The sequence below is a fragment of the Pelophylax lessonae genome, assembly GCF_965119305.1.
Source record: "Pelophylax lessonae genome assembly, chromosome: 7".
NCBI lineage: Eukaryota > Metazoa > Chordata > Amphibia > Anura > Ranidae > Pelophylax > Pelophylax lessonae.
Genome location: NC_138774.1, coordinates 42093591 through 42117184, shown reverse-complemented (window position 1 = coordinate 42117184; position 23594 = coordinate 42093591). Strand labels below are relative to the sequence as shown.

The following is a 23594-nucleotide window of genomic DNA, read 5'->3' as shown; positions in this document are numbered from 1 at the left end:
CAACTCTTCCACATGTTGTGGCTGAATAGCACGGGCAGCACCGGAAATCAAGGACGGGAGTGCCCCCCCTGCAGAAGATGCACTATGTAGACTGTGACCACCACTTTTCACAATGGACACAGAGGCTGCTTGCCCTCTTTTCATGGCCTGTGAGCGTCGGCCTACCCTGGTCAGCCTTTCAGACATGATGTTGATACAGATCAATATAGGGTATGCGCAACTGACCAATAGATACTCAATTACCTGTTATGATGTAATTGACAGCCCTATAGATGAGCTGTGGTGGTTATAGATGTGGAAGAAAAGCAGTTGCAAAGTATGGCTACAACGAGGGTGAGGTAAATTAAATCACATAGAGCTTTATTGAATGAAAAATTATTAAATAAAAGTTAAAACAACAGCATCAACATTGCACAGAGTGTAATGAGAGAATTACCAATCGACATGAAGATGAAACACTGTAAAAGGTCCTGTCTGATGAAAAATGGCGCCACTACGCTACAGACTCCACCCACCACCCCAATAGCACATTGAAAAATCCAACATTCACTTGAAAATCAAAAAATATTCATGATAAAAATAAAGTTAATTTTAGTACTCTTGGAGTATGAACATGATATGTATGGATAAAGCCACCTCCAGTAGAAGCATCCAGTTGGGGATATTTGAGCAAATTTTTGATGTAAAAGTTTTGGTTGGTGGTTATCAAAAGTCTCCGTATATGACCGTTAGGTGCAGGGTCCTCACACCCATATGGTATACAAGGGCAATTGATGGCTCTACCACAAACTTCCTCTGGTAAATGGACATGTATTGGATGGCTGCACTTTCCAGATGAATCTTTAAACACAGAACACAGCAGTAGACACCATGTAAAACGGCACGGACATATGACTAAAACGGACAGACAGGCAAGCGAAGCAGGCAAACAAACAGATGGCTTTAAACAGTGATTTGCATACCCGATCTGATATTCAACCAGTATATGTGTCTGAGCAGTCAGGGCGCTCTGCAGCTAAATGTCCTCTGGTCTGTAGATATTGCAGTCCGGGGTATAAGATTATGCTCACTGATAGACACACTTGGTATGTCCCCGACCGTTCAGTTAGCCTTCCATCTCTATAAATTTCACCAGGACAGGCATGTTTGCAAACAATTAGTCACAGGGACAGAGCCGGTTACTGACCGTATGGATAGTATGGATCCGTGTGATGTCTGCTTAGTACCGTCCGTCAATATGAAGAAGTCAGTCCAGTTGCATGTCCGGCCGTGGTGAGTCTGTTGAGGGGGCAAGCCTTAGTGTCCGCCAGAGAGCGTGGGAGCTTTTCGGTCTACCAAACAGGGCTTGGGCACCGAGCATCCGATCTGTGTACGCGGTCAGTGTTTCCGATAGGGTGGAGGGTGGAGTCCGCAGGCGTAGTGGTGTGTGACGTCGACGCGTTTCACGTGACGCAGCACGCTTCTTCAGGACGTAATTAGCGTCCATTACGTCAGTCCTTTAATACTAGGAGCTCAGCGATCATTGGGTAAAGACAGTCAGGCTCCCTGCTGACGTATTATCACCTAAACAGTGACCCCTAGTGGACTCGGGAGGGATCAACACTAAAAAGAAGCACATAGATTGTTACAAGCAAAATATATGACAACGTAATCAATACTATCATATGTGGTTGTAGATAAACAACATCCAGGGTGATTAGGAGTTTATCTATGGATAGAGGGAGCAGAGGAATCCAGTTATCATTCTTACAAAAAGATAAAGAGAAGCATTTAAAAATCGGGGATTGCAATCATCTCCAGAAAAGAAGTATCAAGTGTGATGTAGGGAGGCAGTTCTTATCACATTTATTACCTAGACCATAATCCAGGGATATTTACAAGGCCTTAATACTCTTACATCTTATCCACACTACCATACATGGAGTATATAATGGACATATACAACCCATATAGTATATAGCAGTATGTGTTACATTGGTGATCTATTATATAAGAAAACATAGCAGGGTTAGTGTATATGTCCAAGTATAACTATTCCAAAATTGTTGTTATTGATTCAAGAATATTTTCAGACTACACTCGGTGTTAAGGCCTTTGGGTATAAGAGTTCCAAGACGAAAAATCCAGGCTTTCTCCCTTTGAAGGAGAATCCTGTCATAGTCACCTCGTCTGGGTGAAAGATCAAGGGAAAAAAAGCCTTTAACTTTTAGGCCTTTAGGGTCACTATTATGTAGTTCTTTAAAATGAATGGCAAGGGGGGTGTCTTCATTGAGTCTAATGCTTTTGATGTGTTCGTTAATTCTTATGCGGAGCTGACGCTTTGTTTTCCCCACATAGAATTTGTTGCATGGGCATTGAATAGAGTAGAGGACTTTGCTAGTTCCACAATTGATGAACCGCTGGATGAGAAAGGTTCTGGTACCTTCTGAGTTCGTAAAGATATTAGTTTTCTCCACAAACCTACAAATGCCACAATGGCCACAGGGGAACATTCCTTTAAGAGGAGGAAGATCTGTCAGCCAGGTATGTTTAGTGTTTTTTTGGAATTCTGAGTGAACCAAATGGTCGCCCAGATTATTTGCTCGTTTTGCCACCAACAAGGGCCTGGGTCCTACTATCTCTCCTATTTTCCCCGCTCTTCTAAGAATGTGCCAATGATTTTCAAGAATGGTTTTTACTTCATTCCATTGCCCACCAAATTTGGTGATCAATCTAGGGCAATTATCCTGTTTTGATTTTTGTTTCTTTATGGGATTAAGGATTTCTTGGCGTGTACGTTTACCTGCCAGTTTTTCCGCACGTCTAAGGGTTCTGTGAGAGTATCCTCTCTCACGGAACCTGGAGTAGAGCTTTGCAGCCTCCCGGTGGTATTCAACAGGGTCAGAACAAATCCGTTTGACCCTGATGAATTGCCCTACCGGGATTCCGCGAATCAGGGATCCAGGATGGTAACTGTCTGCACGTAATAACGTGTTTGCAGCAGTTTCCTTTCGAAATGTGGAAGTAGAGAGACAACTTTGGTTTATCTCGATTTTGAGATCAAGGAAAGAAATTTCAAGGGGATCTGCTATATATGTAAGTTTTATGTTTCTAGGGTTAGAGTTGAGCTCGGTCATGAACTCATCCAATTCACCCCTAGAGCCAGTCCATAAAACCAATACATCATCAATGTACCTCAGCCATGTTTTTACATGGCTGAGGTACATCAAGGAAGTGTATATGGTTTCCTCCTCCCATAGGCCTAGGTGGAGGCAGGCGTATGATGGGGCCCACGGGGCTCCCATCGCGGTCCCTTGTATTTGCTGGAAATTACTTCCGAGAAACTGAAAAAAGTTGTTAGTTAATGCAAAGTCTAAGATTTCAATCAGGAATTCATTTTGGGCCCCAAATTTATAATGTTTTTGTTCAAGGAAATGATAAACGGCTAATATTCCCCATTCATTGGGAATAGATGTGTATAATGATTCAACATCTATTCCCACCAGTAGAGCTCCATTTGGGACCTCAATATCACTGATTTTCTGTAGGACATCACTAGTGTCCCTGACGTATAAGGGCAAGTCCATCACCAAGTCTTTAATGAATGAATCAAGATATCTACCGAGTTTTTCAAGGGGTCCCCCGATTGCCGAAACAATAGGACGGCCCGGGGGGTTCAAGAGATTTTTATGAAGTTTCGGAAGAATATAAAAAGTCGGTATATTGTAATTGGGAATTTCAAGATATTCCTTCTCGGACTTGGTGATTAGGTTGGCCTCATACGCCAGGGACAGTTTGATGTGGATCTCAGCCGCCAATTGTGGGAAAGGGTTGAAAGTCAACTTCCTATAGGTACTGCTGTCCGAGAGCAGCCGGGAGACCTCGGCCTCATAGCTGGTCTCAGACATCAGTACCACATTGCCTCCTTTATCACTCCTTTTTATGACAATGCCCTCTGCTTTCTTCAGCTCTTCCAGAGCTAGTCTCTCATCAGCAGTGAGATTATCAGAAACTGGAAGACTCCAATCAATCTTGGTTAAGTCTTCTTCCACAAGCATCAGAAAGGTGTTAAGCCATTTGTTGGTAGTGAATTTAGGCATAATAGTAGACCTGATTAGGAGCTTACATTTCCTACGATAGGCACCAGAAATCAATTCCTCATCCAGCGGTTCATCAATATTCTCATCAAGTAGGGACTCAAGAATCTCCAATGCTTCTTTGTCACTGGGGTCACTTGACCCCTGGGCGTCAGCCACTGTGTCTTGATCTTGGGAAAATAATGAGGAAAGATAGACTTTTCTTAAAAATAGACATATGTCTTTGTAAGAGTATTAAGGCCTTGTAAATATCCCTGGATTATGGTCTAGGTAATAAATGTGATAAGAACTGCCTCCCTACATCACACTTGATACTTCTTTTCTGGAGATGATTGCAATCCACGATTTTTAAATGCTTCTCTTTATCTTTTTGTAAGAATGATAACTGGATTCCTCTGCTCCCTCTATCCATAGATAAACTCCTAATCACCCTGGATGTTGTTTATCTACAACCACATATGATAGTATTGATTACGTTGTCATATATTTTGCTTGTAACAATCTATGTGCTTCTTTTTAGTGTTGATCCCTCCCGAGTCCACTAGGGGTCACTGTTTAGGTGATAATACGTCAGCAGGGAGCCTGACTGTCTTTACCCAATGATCGCTGAGCTCCTAGTATTAAAGGACTGACGTAATGGACGCTAATTACGTCCTGAAGAAGCGTGCTGCGTCACGCGAAACGCGTCGACGTCACACACCACTACGCCTGCGGACTCCACCCTCCACCCTATCAGAAACACTGACCGCGTACACAGATCGGATGCTCGGTGCCCAAGCCCTGTTTGGTAGACGGAAAAGCTCCCACGCTCTCTGGCGGACACTAAGGCTTGCCCCCTCAACAGACTCACCACGGCCGGACATGCAACTGGACTGACTTCTTCATATTGACGGACGGTACTAAGCAGACATCACACGGATCCATACTATCCATAGGTCAGTAACCGGCTCTGTCCCTGTGACTAATTGTTTGCAAACATGCCTGTCCTGGTGAAATTTATAGAGATGGAAGGCTAACTGAACGGTCGGAGACATACCAAGTGTGTCTATCAGTGAGCATAATCTTATACCCCGGACTGCAATATCTACAGACCAGAGGACATTTAGCTGCAGAGCGCCCTGACTGCTCAGACACATATACTGGTTGAATATCAGATCGGGTATGCAAATCACTGTTTAAAGCCATCTGTTTGTTTGCCTGCTTCGCTTGCCTGTCTGTCCGTTTTAGTCATATGTCCGTGCCGTTTTACATGGTGTCTACTGCTGTGTTCTGTGTTTAAAGATTCATCTGGAAAGTGCAGCCATCCAATACATGTCCATTTACCAGAGGAAGTTTGTGGTAGAGCCATCAATTGCCCTTGTATACCATATGGGTGTGAGGACCCTGCACCTAACGGTCATATACGGAGACTTTTGATAACCACCAACCAAAACTTTTACATCAAAAATTTGCTCAAATATCCCCAACTGGATGCTTCTACTGGAGGTGGCTTTATCCATACATATCATGTTCATACTCCAAGAGTACTAAAATTAACTTTATTTTTATCATGAATATTTTTTGATTTTCAAGTGAATGTCGGATTTTTCAATGTGCTATTGGGGTGGTGGGTGGAGTCTGTAGCGTAGTGGCGCCATTTTTCATCAGACAGGACCTTTTACAGTGTTTCATCTTCATGTCGATTGGTAATTCTCTCATTACACTCTGTGCAATGTTGATGCTGTTGTTTTAACTTTTATTTAATAATTTTTCATTCAATAAAGCTCTATGTGATTTAATTTACCTCACCCTCGTTGTAGCCATACTTTGCAACTGCTTTTCTTCCACTTCTGTTTTTCTTGCTATTTCTGAGTTGCTTGGCACACAGGCTATACGCCGCTGGGTTTGAGGTAATATATTTCATATATATGTATATACATACATCACACCCCCATACCCCATTGAGGTTTGAGTGGGCTTTCTAAGGTCCAGTATCCCTCCCCCCCCATTCCCTTGGAATACGTGGTTATAGATGTACCCAAGTGACCGATTAACAATACTTCTCAGTTGAAGCTCAGATGATGCCCAGTAGGAGGGGCGAAACGCGTCAAGCAGGAATCTAACATCAGACGTCACTTCTGGTTGGTGGAACGCACTAATGTCATTTCCGGTATAGTGGTGAACCACACGCTGAGACGGCGCTCTCCCTTATACGGCTAAGCGCATTACTATCATCAGATGTAAGTGTATTACTTTTGCTTTTTATTCTTAATAAATGGATTTACGCTATGGAGGCTCTTCTTTGATTATATTTGGGTACCAGAGAGTCCAGGAATTACAGGAGATAAAGCCATTCCCCACTGGGAGAACCTGGGAGAAATTATTGTTCCAGCATTCACTAAGTGGCAATGCAAAGTCTCTGAATATACGTTTGATCTCCCCATTGTTTGGTGAGTGGGGACATAAGAGGGGAGCACGGAGTGGTCTGCACTATTAAGTATTCAAGCATGAGCACTTTTATAAGGATCATCTATTTTCAACCGTTTAAGAGCACAAGCACTTTATGTATAGGGACTTTATCTGATCAAATCCAAAATACTTTTTTCAGTTGCTTCATTTATGGGGCGTGGCCTGAAGCGCAATGGAGTAGGACACACTGACCGTGAGCTCCGCCGGCATCATCCTGATTCTATTATCCTGCTCTCTTTCTGACACTTAACTCACCTTGTATTGGCTCCTATTCCTGCTCAGACCCGGTGGCGGTATGTCTCCCCCTCGGCAAAAGTCCGAAGCCGCCGCTAAGCTGGACAAATTTCGGCACAAAGACAAGGATTCTCTGCCGGAAAATGGCGTGGCCCAGTCTGCTTCATCGGATGCTCCCGCCACTGACCTTGCGCAGGTCCTGGATGCCATCACTGCATGCCAGACGACCCTGACGGCGAAAATCGAGGAAGTGAAAATTGATGTCTCTCTCATCCGGCAAGACATGCAGCGGCTCCGGGAATGGGTGTCTGAGACTGAGCACCGCCTGGGCCATGTGGAGGACGCGTTCCCCCTTCTGCAGGCCTCTTCTGACCAGGCCGAATGCCACATCGCCCAGCTCTTGGCTAAACAGGATGATTTATAAAATCAAATGCGCCACAACAATTTGAGATTTGTTGGCCTGCCTGAGGGTGCTGAGGGGGCCTCCCTGGCCACCTTCCTCGATGACCTGCTTGTTGCTACCTACGGCCGTGAACCCTTCTCTCAGTCCTTTGTGGTTGAGCGGGCCCATCGTGTGCCGTCCAAACCGCCACCCCCGGGGGCTCCTCCACGGGTGTTTATTGCAAAATTCCTCAACTACAGGGATCGCGATGTTATTCTCCATCTGGCCTGGGACAAGGGCAATATTCCTCATCTCAACACCCAAGTGTTAGCTTTTCCTGATTTCTCTGCAGAGGTCCAGCGGCGTCGGGGCAAGTTTGTGGATATCAAACGGAGATTGCGTGCCTGCAATCTGAAATATGCTATGTTGTTCCCGGCCCGGCTTAGAGTGGTTGGCGAGGATCGGGTGTATTTTTTCAAAGACCCGAATGAGGCCGTGGCATGGCTGGACAGACTGCGACCTGCTTAAGATGTAAGTACACTAACTTTCCCGTGACTCCCGCCCGATGTGCCTGCCCTGCCACCTATGTGCCTCTCTCTCACTGTCCGTGACCATTATGAATCTCCTGGGGCTCCTATCGTTTGGGATTGTAACTCACTGTTTGTGCCTACTTGGGGTTCTGGAGCGCATACCTGCTATGACTTTTTGTTGTTGTCCTTGCTCCTGGACCCTCCTCCCCCCCCCTCTTTTATTGTTTGGATGCCGTTTACCCTTTTTTTTTCCGGCCTGACCTGATGGACTTTCAACAGACTGCCGAGCGGTCTCACCTCCGGTTTGTTCTACCTACTCGGCCCCTGGATGTCATGTCCCCTGGGAGCTGTTAACCGGATGCGTCAAGTGACCTCTTTTGACCTTCAGAGAATGGTTGCCCGCCAGTTACTACGTGCCCATGTTGCCAGCTTGTATTGGGCACTTGTTTTTTCAAGCTTGGTACCCCGGCTGTGGGTTGTGTTGGATCCTTCGGGGTCTTCACCATGGCTGGTGCAATTCTCCTCCTGTTTTTGTTGGGACTCTCTGTTCGGGGTTGTATGCTCACACATGTTGGGGATGGTGTAGAGCTGGGTGGGTTAGGGTTTTGTTTTTCATGGATATTTTTTGTGTACTGCATATGGTCTATTTACAATACTGCCTTGTATGTATATTTACCTGTCATGCGTTATGTTCCTGTTTTATTTTTCTTATCATGCATTTACTTATTATACAGTTGCTTCATGTATTTGCACTTCATTTCAGTGATATAGCACCAGCACTTTAAGTTATTTATTATGTATTATTATATACAGTAGTAATGTATTGTTTATACACATTTAAGATTTGTCGTTTACATATACATATATATATGTATTTGGTCACTAGAGCAGCACTGATTGCTTCATCATTTTAAATAGGGCTACGTCGGTTTGCGCAGGAGGGCCAGCCTGCCACAGTATATCTGAGGCGGGCGGTCCGAAAGAGGTTAATCTGACGTACGAGAATTTTCCTAACTTTAGTAAACTCGTAATTTTCGATATGCAACTAGCATGCAAGAAAAAAAAAAAAAAATAACGTACGATCTGTTGTCCAATTTATGGATCGTGTATACGGGCCATAAGAGGGCTAAAGGGTTAAGTGCATTTTGTTTTAAAGTGCACTTATCCTTTAACACTGAGTATAAGAGAAGCATTGCTATAAAAAGGTATAAAGGTCAACAACAAAAAAGAAAACACTTTTTTTTTTAAAGGAAACAATAATGCGATAAATTGCATTTAATGCTCCTTTCAATAGGCAATAGGCCATAGTTACTTTGAGGGTAACAAAAGTGATAATTTCCCTTAACATTACTGATCAGGAGAGTCTGGTGCTTTCCATATAAATGGAAGTCACCTAATCCAAAAAAAAAAAAGCGCAACTTCTGCTTGATATGCAAATATTCTAAATGAGCTTTATATAACAGAATATCTGCATAATGTGTGTTATGATTAAAATACAGTAAATGTTAACATACCACAAAATGTGATGGGTAGGAAGAAGGAGAGACACAGGAACACAATGCCCCTTTTGCTCCAGGATGATAAGGTCTTCTTGTTCTCTGCCTTCTGATGAATGCTCAAAAGTCCTGGAATGGGAGGTGTTGTAAGGTAATATGGAGTTGGATAGGACACATTACTAAGGCATCATGCACACAGAATGTTTTGCAAACTCTCCTAGAAGCTTTCCTCCTGGCAGCAGAGTTTTGGCAGAAAAAAAGCCTTGCGCTTGTAAAAGTGTCTAAAGCTTTTATAAGCTTTAAGGCGCATTACCAGGCGTCGAAAGTTTGGGCATGAATTAATTTAATTGGCCAGAATAAGAATTTATTCTGGCAATTGAAATTTATTAATGTCCAAGCCTTATACGCGCCTAGCAATTAGATGCGTTCATACTGCCTATAAAAACCCCTGCGTTCATACTGCCTCTAAAAACGCCCATGTGTGCGCAGACGCATAGACTAACATGCAGGGGAGTTTAGAGGAAGGGAAAAAAAAGCCTGACACCCCTAGAAGCAGCTGCAACAAAGGTCCAGTGTGCATGAGACCCAACATGGAAAACATGCAGAATCATCCTCTATAAGGAAATGGGCACTTAGAGACACACACATACATATAACTATATAGTGGCATACCTAGCACATAGAACTTCTGGCATCCAAAGTCGGTCATTATTTTTACCCCCCCCCCCCCCCCCCCAAAAAAAAAACACAACTGGTATGGAGAAATAAAGCAGCACTGTATTCAAACTGTTGACAGTGGGAGGGGCTTAAAGTTAAAAACAATGCCCCATGCTGCCTTAATAAAATGTCTTATTACTGCAAAATAGGAATTCCCTCTAACATCATTTTGAATATTTTACAGTATATTGTCCCTAAAGATCCAATAGTATTTTTGTACTTACCTGCATTCAAGAAACGACCCACAACTGCAGGACCTCTGGCATAACAATCTTGGAATTTGGCAGAACCAGAAAGTGTTTTTCCAAACCCAACAAAGCTTGAGGAAGCCACATTCAAATGTTTCACTGAAGATGACCAGCCACTTTCTGTGTAAAGAAAAATATTAACCCCTTTGTACAAAGCCACATTTAAAAGACGATCTTAACTAGTCTTGAACTTTAGAGTATGTTACCCTCAACATTTCATTTTCCATAAAATGTGCCTTCTGTACCATGTACTAGTATGAGAAAGTATCCTCTTTTCTTTGCATTGCTTCTTTTGTGTGAAACACCTATGCCCCGTTTCCACTGAGCTTTCTGGTACGGTTCGGTTCGGTACGGTACGCTATTTATGCCGTTTCCATTGTGAATGGTACCCTAATTCCGAACCCTTACCGTACCACTTTTTTGGTACCCTTTCGTTGGGGTACCAAGCACATTAGTACCGTACCAACAGGGTGGAGCTACACTCTGCAGAACTTTGATTGGTTGACAGAGAATCGTCTATCACAGCTTTCCTGCTACACCTATCATTGGAAACGCAAGGTGTACCATTCCGAACCGTACCGTACTGAACCGAACCGTACCACTCAGTGGAAACGAGGCATTAGTGATCCTGCCAGTCCGCTTTCAAGTTGACCATGCCAGGGCATGAAAGCGCATTAATCCCAGTGTTGTCGGGTTTCCTCTGTGCATTCTACTTTGGAGCTCAGCCTGCCTGTACTCCAGGTGTCAGACTTGATCGGATACACTCCCCTGCACAGTTGTTCACTAGATCAGTGTACTGCTGTATCTCTGCCTCCTGCTAACACCCCCCTTGCAGTCTCCATCTCCAGCTCTCTAAGCCTCTTATGCAGCTGAGAACATGTGAGGCCACATCATCACTTCCAAAACAAAAAAGGTATTTATAATATACAGTATCTCATAAAAGTGAGTACACCCCTCACATTTTTGTATTTTATTATATCTTTTCATGTGACAACACTGAAGAAAAACACTTAGCTACAATGTAAAGCAGTGAGTGTACAGCTTGTATAACAGTGTAAATTTGCTGTCCCCTCAAAATAACTCAACACACAGCCATTAATGTCCAAACCACTGGCAACAAAAGTGAGTACACCCCTAAGTGACAAAGTCCAAGTTGGGCCCAATTAGACATTTTCCCTCCCCGGTGTCACGTGACTTGTTAGTGTTACAAGGTCTCAGGTGTTAATTGGGAGCAGGTGTGTTAAATCTGGTGTTATCGCTCTCACTCTCTCATACTGGTCACTGGAAATTCAACATGGCACCTCATGGCAAAGAACCCTCTGAGGATCTGAAAAACTGAATTTTTGTAAAATCTTACCGTAAAATTCCTTTCTCTGAGTCCTCCGACAGTCGCCGCCCACTCACAAGTCTTCACCAATGGGTATTGACCTTTGCTCCGCAGGAGTAGCTAGGCAACAAGAATTGTTAATACAAAAGCTTTTAGCATAGACACACCCCTAGGGGCTGTCCCCTCAGTAAATCCCTTCCCTGCACCAGCATTCCCAACTCAGTTTGGTAGCATAGCAGTAAGAGTACACAAAAACCCCAAAAGAGGGGCGGGGGGCGGCGACTGTCGGAGGACTCAGAGAAAGGAATTTTACGGTAAGATTTTACAAAAATTCAGTTTTCTCTTACGTCCTCCGACAGTCGCCGCCCACTCACAAGTCTTCACCAATGGGATGGCCCAAAGCAGTGTAGACATGAGAGGTGGGAGACGCAACTGTAGAAAGGCAACGCAGTACCCACTACAGAGAAAGGAACCTTACCACAGCAAGAGAACCAACTGGGCAACAGGAAAACGTGCTCAACAGGAGCAACAACCCAGGAAAACAAGTAACCCAGGGGTAAAACACCCCAATATCCAAGGGCCCACAAAAAAAGGGTCCCTAGGAAACTGCCGCACTGAGTACTTTACGGCCAAAGGAGGCCTCAGCCGATGCCTGAACATCCACCTTATAAAACTTTGAGAAGGTGTGAACGGACGACCAAGTCGCCGCCTTACACACCTGGGCCACAGAAGCCTGATGACGGTAAGCCCAAGAAATACTCAAAGACCTGGTAGAGTGCGCCTTCACAGGGAAGGGAGGAACCTTCCCCTTCAAGGCATAGGCTTGTTCAATGATCTGTCTGATCCATTTGGCAATTGTCGCAGCCGACGCCACCATGCCCTTCCGAGGTCCCTCAGGAAGGACAAAGAGGGAATCCGACTTGCGAAAAGATTTAGTGGACGACAGGTAAACCCTGAGCGCCCGGACAACATCCAAGGAATGCAAGGCAACCTCCTTCGGATGCTTAGGCTTCGCGCAGAGCGAAGGCAAGACAATGTCTTCATTTAGGTGAAATTCCGAGATCCTTTTCGGAAGAAAAGAGGGGTTAGGCCGCAGGACTACCTTATCCTTGTGGACCACCAGGTAGGGAGAGTTGCAGGACAAAGCCGCCAGCTCCGACACCCTGATCGCCACCAAGAAGGCAACCTTCTTGGACAACAGAGACAACGAGATCTCCCTGATCCTTTCAAAGGGAGCCTGTTGCAACACGGACAGAACCAAGTTCAAGTCCCATGGAGGTAAAGGTTCCCTCCTAGGAGGGGCCACATGTCGCACCCCCTGAACAAAGATGCTGACCAATGAATTAGACGCCACAGGACGTTGAAAGAGAACGGCCAGCGCAGAAATCTGACCCTTAATCGTGGCCAACGCCAAACGCTGGTCCACTCCCGTTTGAAGGAAAGCCAACACTCTCGACACCGAGTATGAGCGAGGGGAATACCCCCTGGACTCACACCAGGCAAAATACGCCTTCCAAGTACAGTAGTAAATCTTCCCCGAAGAGGCTTTTCTAGCCTTGATCAAAGTGGGAATGACCTCAGGGGAGAGACCCCTATCCTTCAGGACCTGGCTTTCAACAGCCAGGCCGTTAAAGCCAGCGACTGTAAAGCAGGATGGAATATCGGCCCTTGAGACAGGAGGTCTTCTCGAAGTGGCAGACGCCACGGAGCGTCGACTGCCAGATTTACGAGGTCTGCGTACCAAGACCGGCGAGGCCAGTCCGGCGCCACCAGAATCACCGTGTGCGGTTCCAAGGCTAACCTGCGAAGAAGCCTGGACAGCAGTTGAATCGGTGGAAAGGTATACATCAGACGATACTGATGCCAGGGCGCCACTAACGCATCTGAGGCGTCTGCCCGAGGATCGCGCGTCCTTGCCACGAACCTTTCCACCTTGTTGTTCAGACGAGACGCGAACAGGTCCACATCCGGGGAACCCCACTTCGCGCACAACATCTGGAAGACATCCGGGTGAAGGGACCATTCTCCCTGGTCCAGGGTCTGGCGACTCAGATAGTCTGCCTGCCAGTTCTCCACCCCCGAAATGTGAACTGCCATTATCGCCGGGATGTGCGTCTCGGCCCAAGACAGAATGTCGGCTACTTCCCGAGCCGCTCGGGCACTCCTGGTGCCCCCTTGATGGTTGATGTAGGCCACCGCGGTGGCATTGTCCGTCTGAACCCGAACTGGACGGCCCCGAAGCCGGTCTGTCCATCTCAGAAGGCAAAGCTTTATCGCCCTCAATTCCAGAATGTTGATCGGAAGGGAGGACTCATCCACCGACCAAGTCCCCTGGGCGGACAGAACGCCCAGAACACCACCCCAGCCCGACAGGCTGGCATCCATGGTGAGCACCGTCCATGATAATGGACGAAAAGACTTGCCCCCCGACACCGCCGGGGACTGGAGCCACCACAGAAGATCCCTTCTGGTGCTGTGGCTCAACGAGATCCGCAGATCCAAGGATTGCGGCCGCCCGTCCCACTCGGTCAGAATCTCTGCTTGGAGACTCCTCGTGTGAAACTGGGCAAAGGGGATCGCCCCGAAAGACGAGACCATTAAACCTAGACATCTCATGCATGTCCGGAGAGATGAGTTCCGGTTGTCCCTCAGGGACCCGACCTCGTCCTGAAGAGTCCGAAGCTTGTCCTCCGGCAGGAAGACCTTCGCTTGGACAGAGTCCAGAATCATTCCCAGGTAGGGAAGACGAACCAAAGGACACAGAGTTGACTTCGGAAGGTTTATAGTCCAACCGAACTCCTGCAGTGTCCGCATCGTGGTGGACAGGTCGGTCACCAGGCTCTGACTGGCGTTTGACCTTATCAGGATATCGTCCAGATACCCCAAGACAGCAATGCCCTGTGCTCGCAACAGAGCCAGAACCGGCGCCAGCACTTTGGTAAAAACCCGCGGAGCCGAAGCGAGACCGAAAGGTAACGCCACGAATTGGTAGTGATCCTCCGCAATGGCGAATCGAAGGTACCTCCGGTGACCCTCGAAAATGGGGATGTGTAGGTACGCATCCTTCAGATCGATGGAGGCCATGAATTCCCCCAGACTCAGGGCAGCCACCACTGAGTGCAGGGATTCCATGTGAAACTTGCGAACCCGTACAAAGCGGTTCAGAGCTTTCAAGTCCAGAATCAGACGCACTTTGCCCTCCTTTCTGGGCACTGTGAACAGATTGGAGTAAAACCCCCGAAATCTGTCCCGATGAGGCACCGGGACCACCACCCCCTGGGCCCGCAGGTCCCGCACCGCCAGGTGCAAATCCTGCAAGCGCTCCGGAGACAGCTGAAGATTTGAGGGAAAAAATCTGCCCGCCGGCCGAGAGAGAAATTCGATCTTGTAACCAGATCGAACGATTTCCTGAACCCATCTGTCCCGAATGCGGGTCAGCCAAGGTTGTAGGAAACCGCGCAGACGTCCCCCCACCCCAGAAACGGGTGAGGGAGCCCCTTCAGGCCGAAGTGGTATGGGAAGGTGAACCGGACTGGCCGGATTTCTGTTTCCCCGCCCACGGCTTCTTCTGGGAGCCTTGGCCCTTGAAGGGCTTGCCCTTGGACTGTGACCGAAAGGCACGAAAGGACCCCTGAGAGGGCCTAGACGAGGAATTCCGTTTACCACGGAAGGACTTATGCTTGTAGGACTGAGGCAGGAGAGTACTCTTGCCCCCCGTAACCCCTTTTATCAGGGTATCCAAAGCCTTGCCAAAAAGGCGAGACCCCGCGTAGGGAAAATCTGCCAGCGTCTTGCGAGAAGATTGTTCCACCGACCAATTCTTCAGCCAAATCAGACGACGATTCAGTATCGCGATGCTGGACAGGCGTGCAGCCAAGGGAGCTAAATTTAAGTCCGCATCGCACAAGTACATGACACCCTGATGGATCTGGTCCACCATAGCCAACGTGGTAGGTGAAGCTGAATCAGCCACCAAGGTGCGCCTGAGCATCTTAGGCCAATCAGCAACAGCCTGTGCCACCATAATGGAAGCAAAAATAGGCTTCAGCATAGAACCAGCCACCATATAGGCATGACGGGCAAGAGACTCTATTCTCCTGTCCGTAGGGTCCCGGAAAACCGGGGTATCCTCAGAAGGCACCGCAGTAGCTTTGTTCAACACGGCCACCGCGTGATCCACCGGAGGCGCCACACACCAACGCTCGTCGGTGGCAGGTGCAAACGGATAAAGCAATTTAAACGTATTTGGCACAGTAAAGGGCTTCTTTAAATTGCGCCACTGTTCATTAACCATATGGTGAAATTCAGCAGGGCAGGGAAAAACCTGCGCCGATTTGCGATCCCTCTGTGTTCCAAAAGAAGACACCCTAGCAGGAGGAGTAGGCTCATCACCAGGTGCAAGGTGTCCTTTATGGAAGCAAGCAGCTCATTCATGAGTGCAAGCTCTTCAGGCGAGCCAGGGGGAGAAACATCAACCCCCTCCACCTCAGGCTCCCCCTCGGACCCCACAAGGTCCAAAGATGAGCGGGACCCCGAGAAGGGTACGCCAGCCACAGCAGCCACATCGCCCTCTAAATCAGAGGAAATGGATAACCTGGCCCTTTTTGCGGATTGTTCAGCCAGCAGCATCTGCACCTGAGACACTAAGGAAGCCACTACAGTGGTCAGATCGGCCCCCTCGGGAGGTGCAGCAGCCCCCTGGTCCCCCACCAGGGCGGGGGGAAACTTGCTATCCTGAGAATCCATGCCCCAGTACAGAAAAGTATAAAGGTACAGGCCCTTTAATACCACGGCGAGCGCAGCCCACCGCACACTGCTGTATGCACAGACCCCGCAGGGATAGACAATACTGAGCAAGGAATGACAGAACAAGAAGGTAAAAACCTGGAAAGAGCACACCAGACTGCTGCCACCGATCGCTGTTCCCAGAGAAAGAGGAAGTGATGCAATGCTGGCTGACGGATATAGCCTATTGAAGGCTCCGGCAAAATGGCCGCTCGGCCGGGGGAGAAGGCTACAAGAAAATGGTGCCGCCATGTGCATGGACGAGTACCGCCTGCCAAAATGGCGGCGAATGGCGCCAAAACACGGCGCTGCATAGGGACAGGGCCGGTCACAGTATTCAGGCAAATAAAATGGCGGATCGCCGCAGCGACCGCCGCACACACACATGTCTGCACACAAAACTGCACCCAAAGCATAATAAACAGCAGAGCAGGATGGCCCCCCCCCCCCCGCAGCCCACAGGCAGTGCAGCCACACAGGGATCTGACAGGGAGCCTGCAGTTACACAGACATGGGGGGTAATACACAGCCACAGACTGACACCCATACAGAAGGTCCCCACACAGAAGGTGCTTACCGTACCAGATGGCGTGGGGAGCCGTCTCCAGCGACAAACCGCTATCAGGGCAGACAGGGAGTGCCGCAGCCAGGACGCTTGTGGACCGCAGTCATGGTGTCCAGTGAGGTAGCCACCTCACAGGCAGCATCCCTGCAGCGAACAGGGATGGGTCGTTCAATGTGCCAGGGAAAACCTAAGCTGAACGCTCGATGGCAGGCTGGGGATCCATCTGGCTCTCAGCCCTGGGAACCAGGGCGGCCAGTCCGAGACCCAGCTCCGCATGATGATTCTTCATCAGAAGATCCCTAAACTAAGGCTGACAAAATAACAGCTAGCAAGGAAAAGAGAAAAATACTTGAAATAAAATCAAAGAAAGGGTAGAAGGCTGAGACTGAGCCCCAGCACAGGATAGCCAGCTACTACTAAGCTAGGCAAGATCAAACTGAGTTGGGAATGCTGGTGCAGGGAGGTATTGACTGAGGGGACAGCCCCTAGGGGTGTGTCTATGCTAAAAGCTTTTGTATTAACAATTCTTGTTGCCTAGCTACTCCTGCGGAGCAAAGGTCAATACCCATTGGTGAAGACTTGTGAGTGGGCGGCGACTGTCGGAGGACGTAAGAGAGAAAATAATTTTTGCTCTAAATAGTTACATAGTTTGTGAGGCTGAAAAAAGACATCAGTCCATCCAGTTCAACCCATGACATAAGCCATTAATATCTAAACCGCTGGCAACAAAAGTGAGTACACCCCTAAGTGGAAATGTCCAAATTGGGCCCAAAGTGTCAATATTTTGTGTGGCCACCATTATTTTCCAGCACTGCCTTAACCCTCTTGGGCATAGAGTTCACCAGAGCTTCACAGGTTGCCACTGGAGTCCTCTTCCACTCCTCCATGATGATGTTAGAGACCTTGTGCTCCTCGACCTCCACCCACAGATGCTCGGTAAGGTTTAGGTCTGGAGACATGCTTGGCCAGTCCATCACCTTTACCCTCAGTTTCTTTAGCAAGGCAGTGGTCATCTTGGAGGTGTGTTTGGGGTTGTTATTATGTTGGAATACTGCCCTGCAGCCCAGTCTCCGAAGGGAGGGGATCATGCTCTGCTTCAGTATGTCACAGTACATGTTGGCATTCATGGTTCCCTCAATGAACTGTAGCTCCCCTGTGTCGGCAGCACTCATGCAGCCCCAGAACATGACACTCCCACCACCATGCTTGACTGTAGGCAATACATACTTGTCTTTGTACTCCTCACCTGGTTGCCGCCACACATGTTTGACACCATCTGAACCAAATAAGTTTATTTATTTATCCATGTCCTTAGTCTGCTTGCAAACTGTTTGCGGGCTTTCTTGTGCATCATTTTTAGAAGAGGCTTCCTTCTGGGATGACAGCCATGCAGACCACTTTGATGCAGTGTGCGGCGTATGGTCTGAGCAGTGACAGGCTGACCCCCCAACCCTTTAACCTCTGCAGCAATGCTGGCAGCACTCATACGTCTATTTCCCAAAGACAACCTCTGGATATGACGCTTAGCACCTGCACTCAACTTCTTTGGTCGACTATGGTGAGGCCTGTTCTGAGAGGAACCTATCCTGTTAAACCGCTGTATGGTCACCGTACGGCTTCTCAGTTTCAGGGTCTTGGCAATCTTCCTATAGCCTAGGCCATCTTTATGTAAAGCAACAATTCTTTTTTTCAGCAAATTTACACTGTTATACAAGCTGTACACTCACTACTTTACATTGCAGCAAAGTGTAATTTCTTCAGTGTTGTCACATGAAAAGATATAATAAAATGCAAAAATGTGAGGGGTGTACTCACTTTTGTGAGATACTGTTTATATGTGTATATAATATATATACATATACACACACAAATGTTTTGCATTTCTATTTTACACTGAGTGGGTTGTTACAAGGTTAGAATTCACATGGGTTGGCCATGTTTACCGACAAATCCTGCTGTAATTTTGAGAGCAAGGACATGTTTATTATAACAACAGCAAATACTATATTTCTGTATTTCTGCTTCTGTCTGAATTCAAAAACAGAACAGTGCCAAGAAGATTTATGCTGTGCAAACTAATGTAAAAACTATTTGCTAGAAGATCAAGGGGCTGGCCATTAAGCTGCATATACAGTAATATCAGTTTTGTTGACCAATTATAAGGCCTCATGCACACGGGACATTTTTACAGTGAATGTTTTTGGTGTCAGACGTTTTTTTTCTGCAGCCAGTAATCTCCCCCCCCCATGTTCTCCTATGTCTCCATGCACACACAGCCTCTTATCAGCAGTTTTTGGCAGGGGGGGTTTTCTGGCTGGAAAAAAAAAACGCAACTAGCGGGATTTAAGAGACCTTTTTCAGCTGTAAAAATGCTCTAACTCTGATAAAAGCTTAAAAACGCCACAAAACGTGTCTATTCTGAGTTTATCAACATTTTTGAGCCATACGCTTTTGTGGGAGTATAGTTTTGCTAAAAAATGCTACAGGCTAAAAAACGCTGAAAAACGCCACTGCAAAAAAGCTGAAAAGCTCCTTCTACAGCTACAGCTTTCTACTGACATTTTGATAACATCCAGTGTGCATGAATGCACTCCTATTTAACCCCTTGCTAAACCCTAATTAACCGAAATCAGCCCTAATATTGTAAACTACTTCCTTCCATTCTTTCATTATCTATTATCTTGCCGCTTTTTTTTAATTTCAATTTTTATTTTATTATTATTATTACCATTTAAAAGTTTTTGTTATCTTAGTTTTCTTTGTTGTTTTATTTTTAAGTGATGAATTAAAAAATATTTTTATTTAATTTATAAATATCTTTGTCGTGCTTTGTAATAGAAACTTAACTTTATAGTCAATATAAAAAAAAAAAAAATGTATCACAGTTTATTTATGAACTTATTTATTTTTAAAATTAAGCAAAATAATTTCATTAATAAACAGTGTTCCTATTTAAATTCTTGATAACCCTAATTAGCACTAGAGAACACTTTTCTCTTCCTCTCCCCTTGTCATATTTTTTTAACCTTTTTTTTTTCTATATTTTACTATTTATACTCAGTGCTTTAAGTGGCCCAAAAGAGGCGCCGGTACTCTATTATAGCCTAAAAATGTTTTTGCCCCCCCCCCCACCCCACATCAGGGTCACCACAGAGCACCCTCCCTGGCCTGGCCTGGGCTGGGACTCCGGAGCAGGAGGACTCACTGGTGGTGACTGGTCTGGCTCTGGAGTGGGAAATATTCTGGGGGGGGGGGGACAATTGAGGGCACAGATGTCCAAAATGAGTGTACTGGTACGCTAAGGTGCACGGAGAGGTGGCGGTATGCGCAAGAGCCATATTTGGAAGTGGCGGTACTGAGTACCAGTGCATACTGGCCCACTTAAAGCACTGTTTATACTTAAAAGAGATGTATGGAATTTTCTTTTTTTTTTTCCACAATCATACTTACCTAAATGGATTTAGCATCGGTCTAATGCTGCATCTGTCCCCCCTCTGGCTCTATCACTGAGAACCTAGCGATTGAACACCGCTGATCACTCAGTTCCCAGTGCTCTGTGAGCAGAAGGCTGCTGGCTTTCAATCACTGTCTCTCTGCTCTGCCCCCCCCCCCCCCCACTCACTGGAGTGTTGGGCTGTGGAGGGGCCAACTCAGGCTCTCAGGTGCTCGCTGAGACGCTGAGCCGGGTCCCAGTCTAGGCATGTGGGCGGATCCCAACTTCATTGTCACGTTCTTTGAGTCTGAACCAGCTCTGTGATGTCAGCCGACTTCTGCCTGCTGTCTGCTGAAAACGGGTCACAGGAGTGCAGAACAAGCTGCACTCCTGTGTTCAAAAAGAGAAGTACAGCCATTCAAGGTAGAACTCCAGGTATAACCTAAACAGTCCTAAAAATGCACCCTTTCCCCCAACACCTTTGTTGACTGAAAATAATTATATAGCCCTGCGAGCAACCAAGATGTGTAAAAATGAATGCTGCAGGCACTCCACTATCTCATAAGTGTAAGCAAATCTCAAATAATGCTGTGCAATAAAAAAATAAAAAAAAAAAGCAGACTATGTTTTAAATGTGCAATAAAGTGCTTAAAATATACGTAAACCTCCAGCGTATGAATATGTGCTAGATAAAAAAATATAGGATCATACATCTATATTGCATATAAAAAGCTTAAATAACTATATTGTGCAGTGAAAAAAGTCCATATAATATAGTGTAGATAAAAAGTCCATATAAATATAAAGTGCTGTCACGAACAATCCGTTCTCAAAAAGTTGCCAGCAGTGCTGTAGACGTGCAAATATCAAGCTCAAAAAGAAATACAAAGTGACAATGTGCTCCAAACAGTGTCCCAGTGAAAGTACACCTAAACTGTGCACCCCCTCGTGGCTGGGTCCTCACCTCAATTTATGCGACCTTGCCATTAGGCTTGCTCAAAAAACGCTTAGTGCCTTCCTAGGCTAGGAACAATCTTCCAATCCCCCCAAGTAGGGATCCTCCCTTTTTAAAATGTATTTGATAAAAGCAATACATTAACTCACATACTGTTGGTGCTGTGAGTGCACCAATCTACCTACAGCAATCCAGCATCAAAAACTGTATCATGGTGGTGTAGTAGAATCACTTGTCAGCCTCTAGCCACCTGCATCCACCTGCTGCCTATCAGTGTGTGCAGTGCTCCGTCCGTGCCCCTCCCCTACGCGTGACGACACAGGGACCTCGTGTCTTCCTCAGGGGGATATCCCCCTGTGAGTAAATTTAGTGCTTTATCAAATACATTTTGAAAAGGGTTTCATCACGATCAGGTTTCTTTTACCCTATGTAGCACTACTCCCTTGGGAGCTGCTTTAAGCAAATTCCCCTGAGTTACCCGTAGCAACAACTTATCCATTCTTAGTGCTTTAAGTGTTTGGCTCAGTCGGTAAACAGTCCAGGGGATTAGGTTTTTGTTGTTTTTATTTTAGAACTTAGGATGGGAGAAGGGATGAGTGGGATACTCCAACTGGATGAACTATGCACAACTTGAGGACTTCTAGCTATGTTAAGTGCGGCAAGGCCGCTGCTTCACCTTGCCACTGTAGTGAAGTACTTGATAAGCGAACTATATAGTGAATTACTCTTCAGGGCCCCGCTTGGTACCCCCTTTACCCTTACTCTTCAGGGTTATTCTTGGCACCCCCTTTACTCTTGCTAACTGTGTGACCTGACCTTCTATCCTCTGACTTCTATGGAGTGGTCCTCCTTCCTAGGCAGACCCCTTGGCAAGTCCCCTGGTACACACGGACACCATTTTTCCCAGATGACTCTGCCAGCAGCTCCACCGTTAGCTTTCCAGGATCCTTCAAGTTCAGCTCCACACTTGGCTCACCAGGCAGACTGCCCGTGACCACCTTCCTCAGACAGCAGGAGGAGATACAGCCGCCTACCTCCTCCTGGGACTCTGCTTCCCACCAAAGATGCCCTGTCACATGTGCCCTTGGCTTTTATGGTCAATTCCAGGATGCACTGCAGGAGTGCCCTCCCACTGCAACTGCCACAAAAGCCCCTATGCCACTGGCCAGGTTTCCTTCACTGTCCAACAGGATCCCCTATTGGATACAGTGGAAACACTCCCTCAGACCAAGTTACTCACACCTGGACACATGTAACAGGCATAAATAACAGATCAGGCACCGCTGATAAGCAGATGGAGCAACAATGCTTTTAACCTAGCACCAATCTAGGAGGGTGCTACATGTGATATCATCACAGTTTGCCACAAAGAGCGATCCCTGAGTGAGGATCCCCACTTGGGGGGGAATGGAAGATTGTTCTTAGCCTAGGAAGGCACTAAGCGTTTTTTGACCAGGCTTAATCGCAAGTTCGCATAAATTGAGGTGAGGGCCCAGCTACAAGGGGGTGCACGGTTTAGGTGTACTTTCACTGGGACACTGTTTGAAGCAAATCATCACTTGGAATCTCTTTATGAGCTTGATATTGGCACGTCTACAGCACTGCTGGCACCTTTTTGAGAATGGATTGTTCGTGACAGCACTTTATATTTATATGGACTTTTTTTCTTCACTATATTATATGCAGGGCCGCTGATAAGGCAGTACAGCCAGCCCTGTTGTACCGGGCCCAGCCTCAATTAGCTCAGCAGGGGGGCCCGAGCAGCTTTGTAATACATTTCTGTTAAAAAAAATATATACCTTCACCAACTTGCATACATTTGAATATGAGGGTGTATAATAAATTCCTGGGCCCCATCAGAGTAACAGAGGCCGCTCATAATGTGTCTTCCCTGGCGTATGGATTCCATTGTAATGCGGCTCCCACTCTTCAGTAAGTAAACCGGCAGCTGCAGCCTGAGAGAGACACTGATCGCTGAGATGGCTGAGACAGCAAAGCAGGAGTAATCCCGGCGGCGGTGCACAGGCAAGCAATCATCTGCACACACACAGTCACGCACTGACGTATCACACAGGCTATTCTTGAAGGTGCAGTCCCCAGACTCCCCCTTGTCTGCTCATGGCAGAGTTGTATAAAGTACTCGAAACCCATACTTGAGTAAAAGTACAAGTGCTCGATCAAAAAGTGACTTGAGTAGAAGTGGAAGTGCTCGATCAAAAAGTGACTTGAGTAGAAGTACTAAAGTATTCAACATTTTTTGTACTTAAGTATTGCAAGTAGTTTTTTTTTAAATTTTGCTACTCAAGTACTGAAAGTAAAAGCACAAGTACTGTGTTATGTAGTTATTAAAGAAAGAAGTCAAAAATTTGAACATCATATTGTTTTTTTATTATTTCAA

At 46.4% G+C, this 23594-nt stretch overlaps 1 protein-coding gene across 1 annotated transcript in view; it reads right to left on the bottom strand.

Moving 5' to 3' along the window:
- The window catches only part of LOC309559444 (major histocompatibility complex class I-related gene protein-like), a gene marked incomplete at its 3' end in the record, with an annotated part of 74689 nt that overhangs the window by 24746 nt on the left and 26349 nt on the right, over nucleotides 1-23594 (bottom strand). Inside the window, exons 4-5 of the mRNA XM_082262703.1 lie at nucleotides 10108-10251; nucleotides 9185-9295 (exon numbers count right to left, since the gene is read on the bottom strand). Of these exons, the coding sequence (XP_082118829.1) occupies nucleotides 9185-9295; nucleotides 10108-10251 (255 nt within the window). The remainder of the gene's footprint in view (nucleotides 1-9184; nucleotides 9296-10107; nucleotides 10252-23594) is intronic.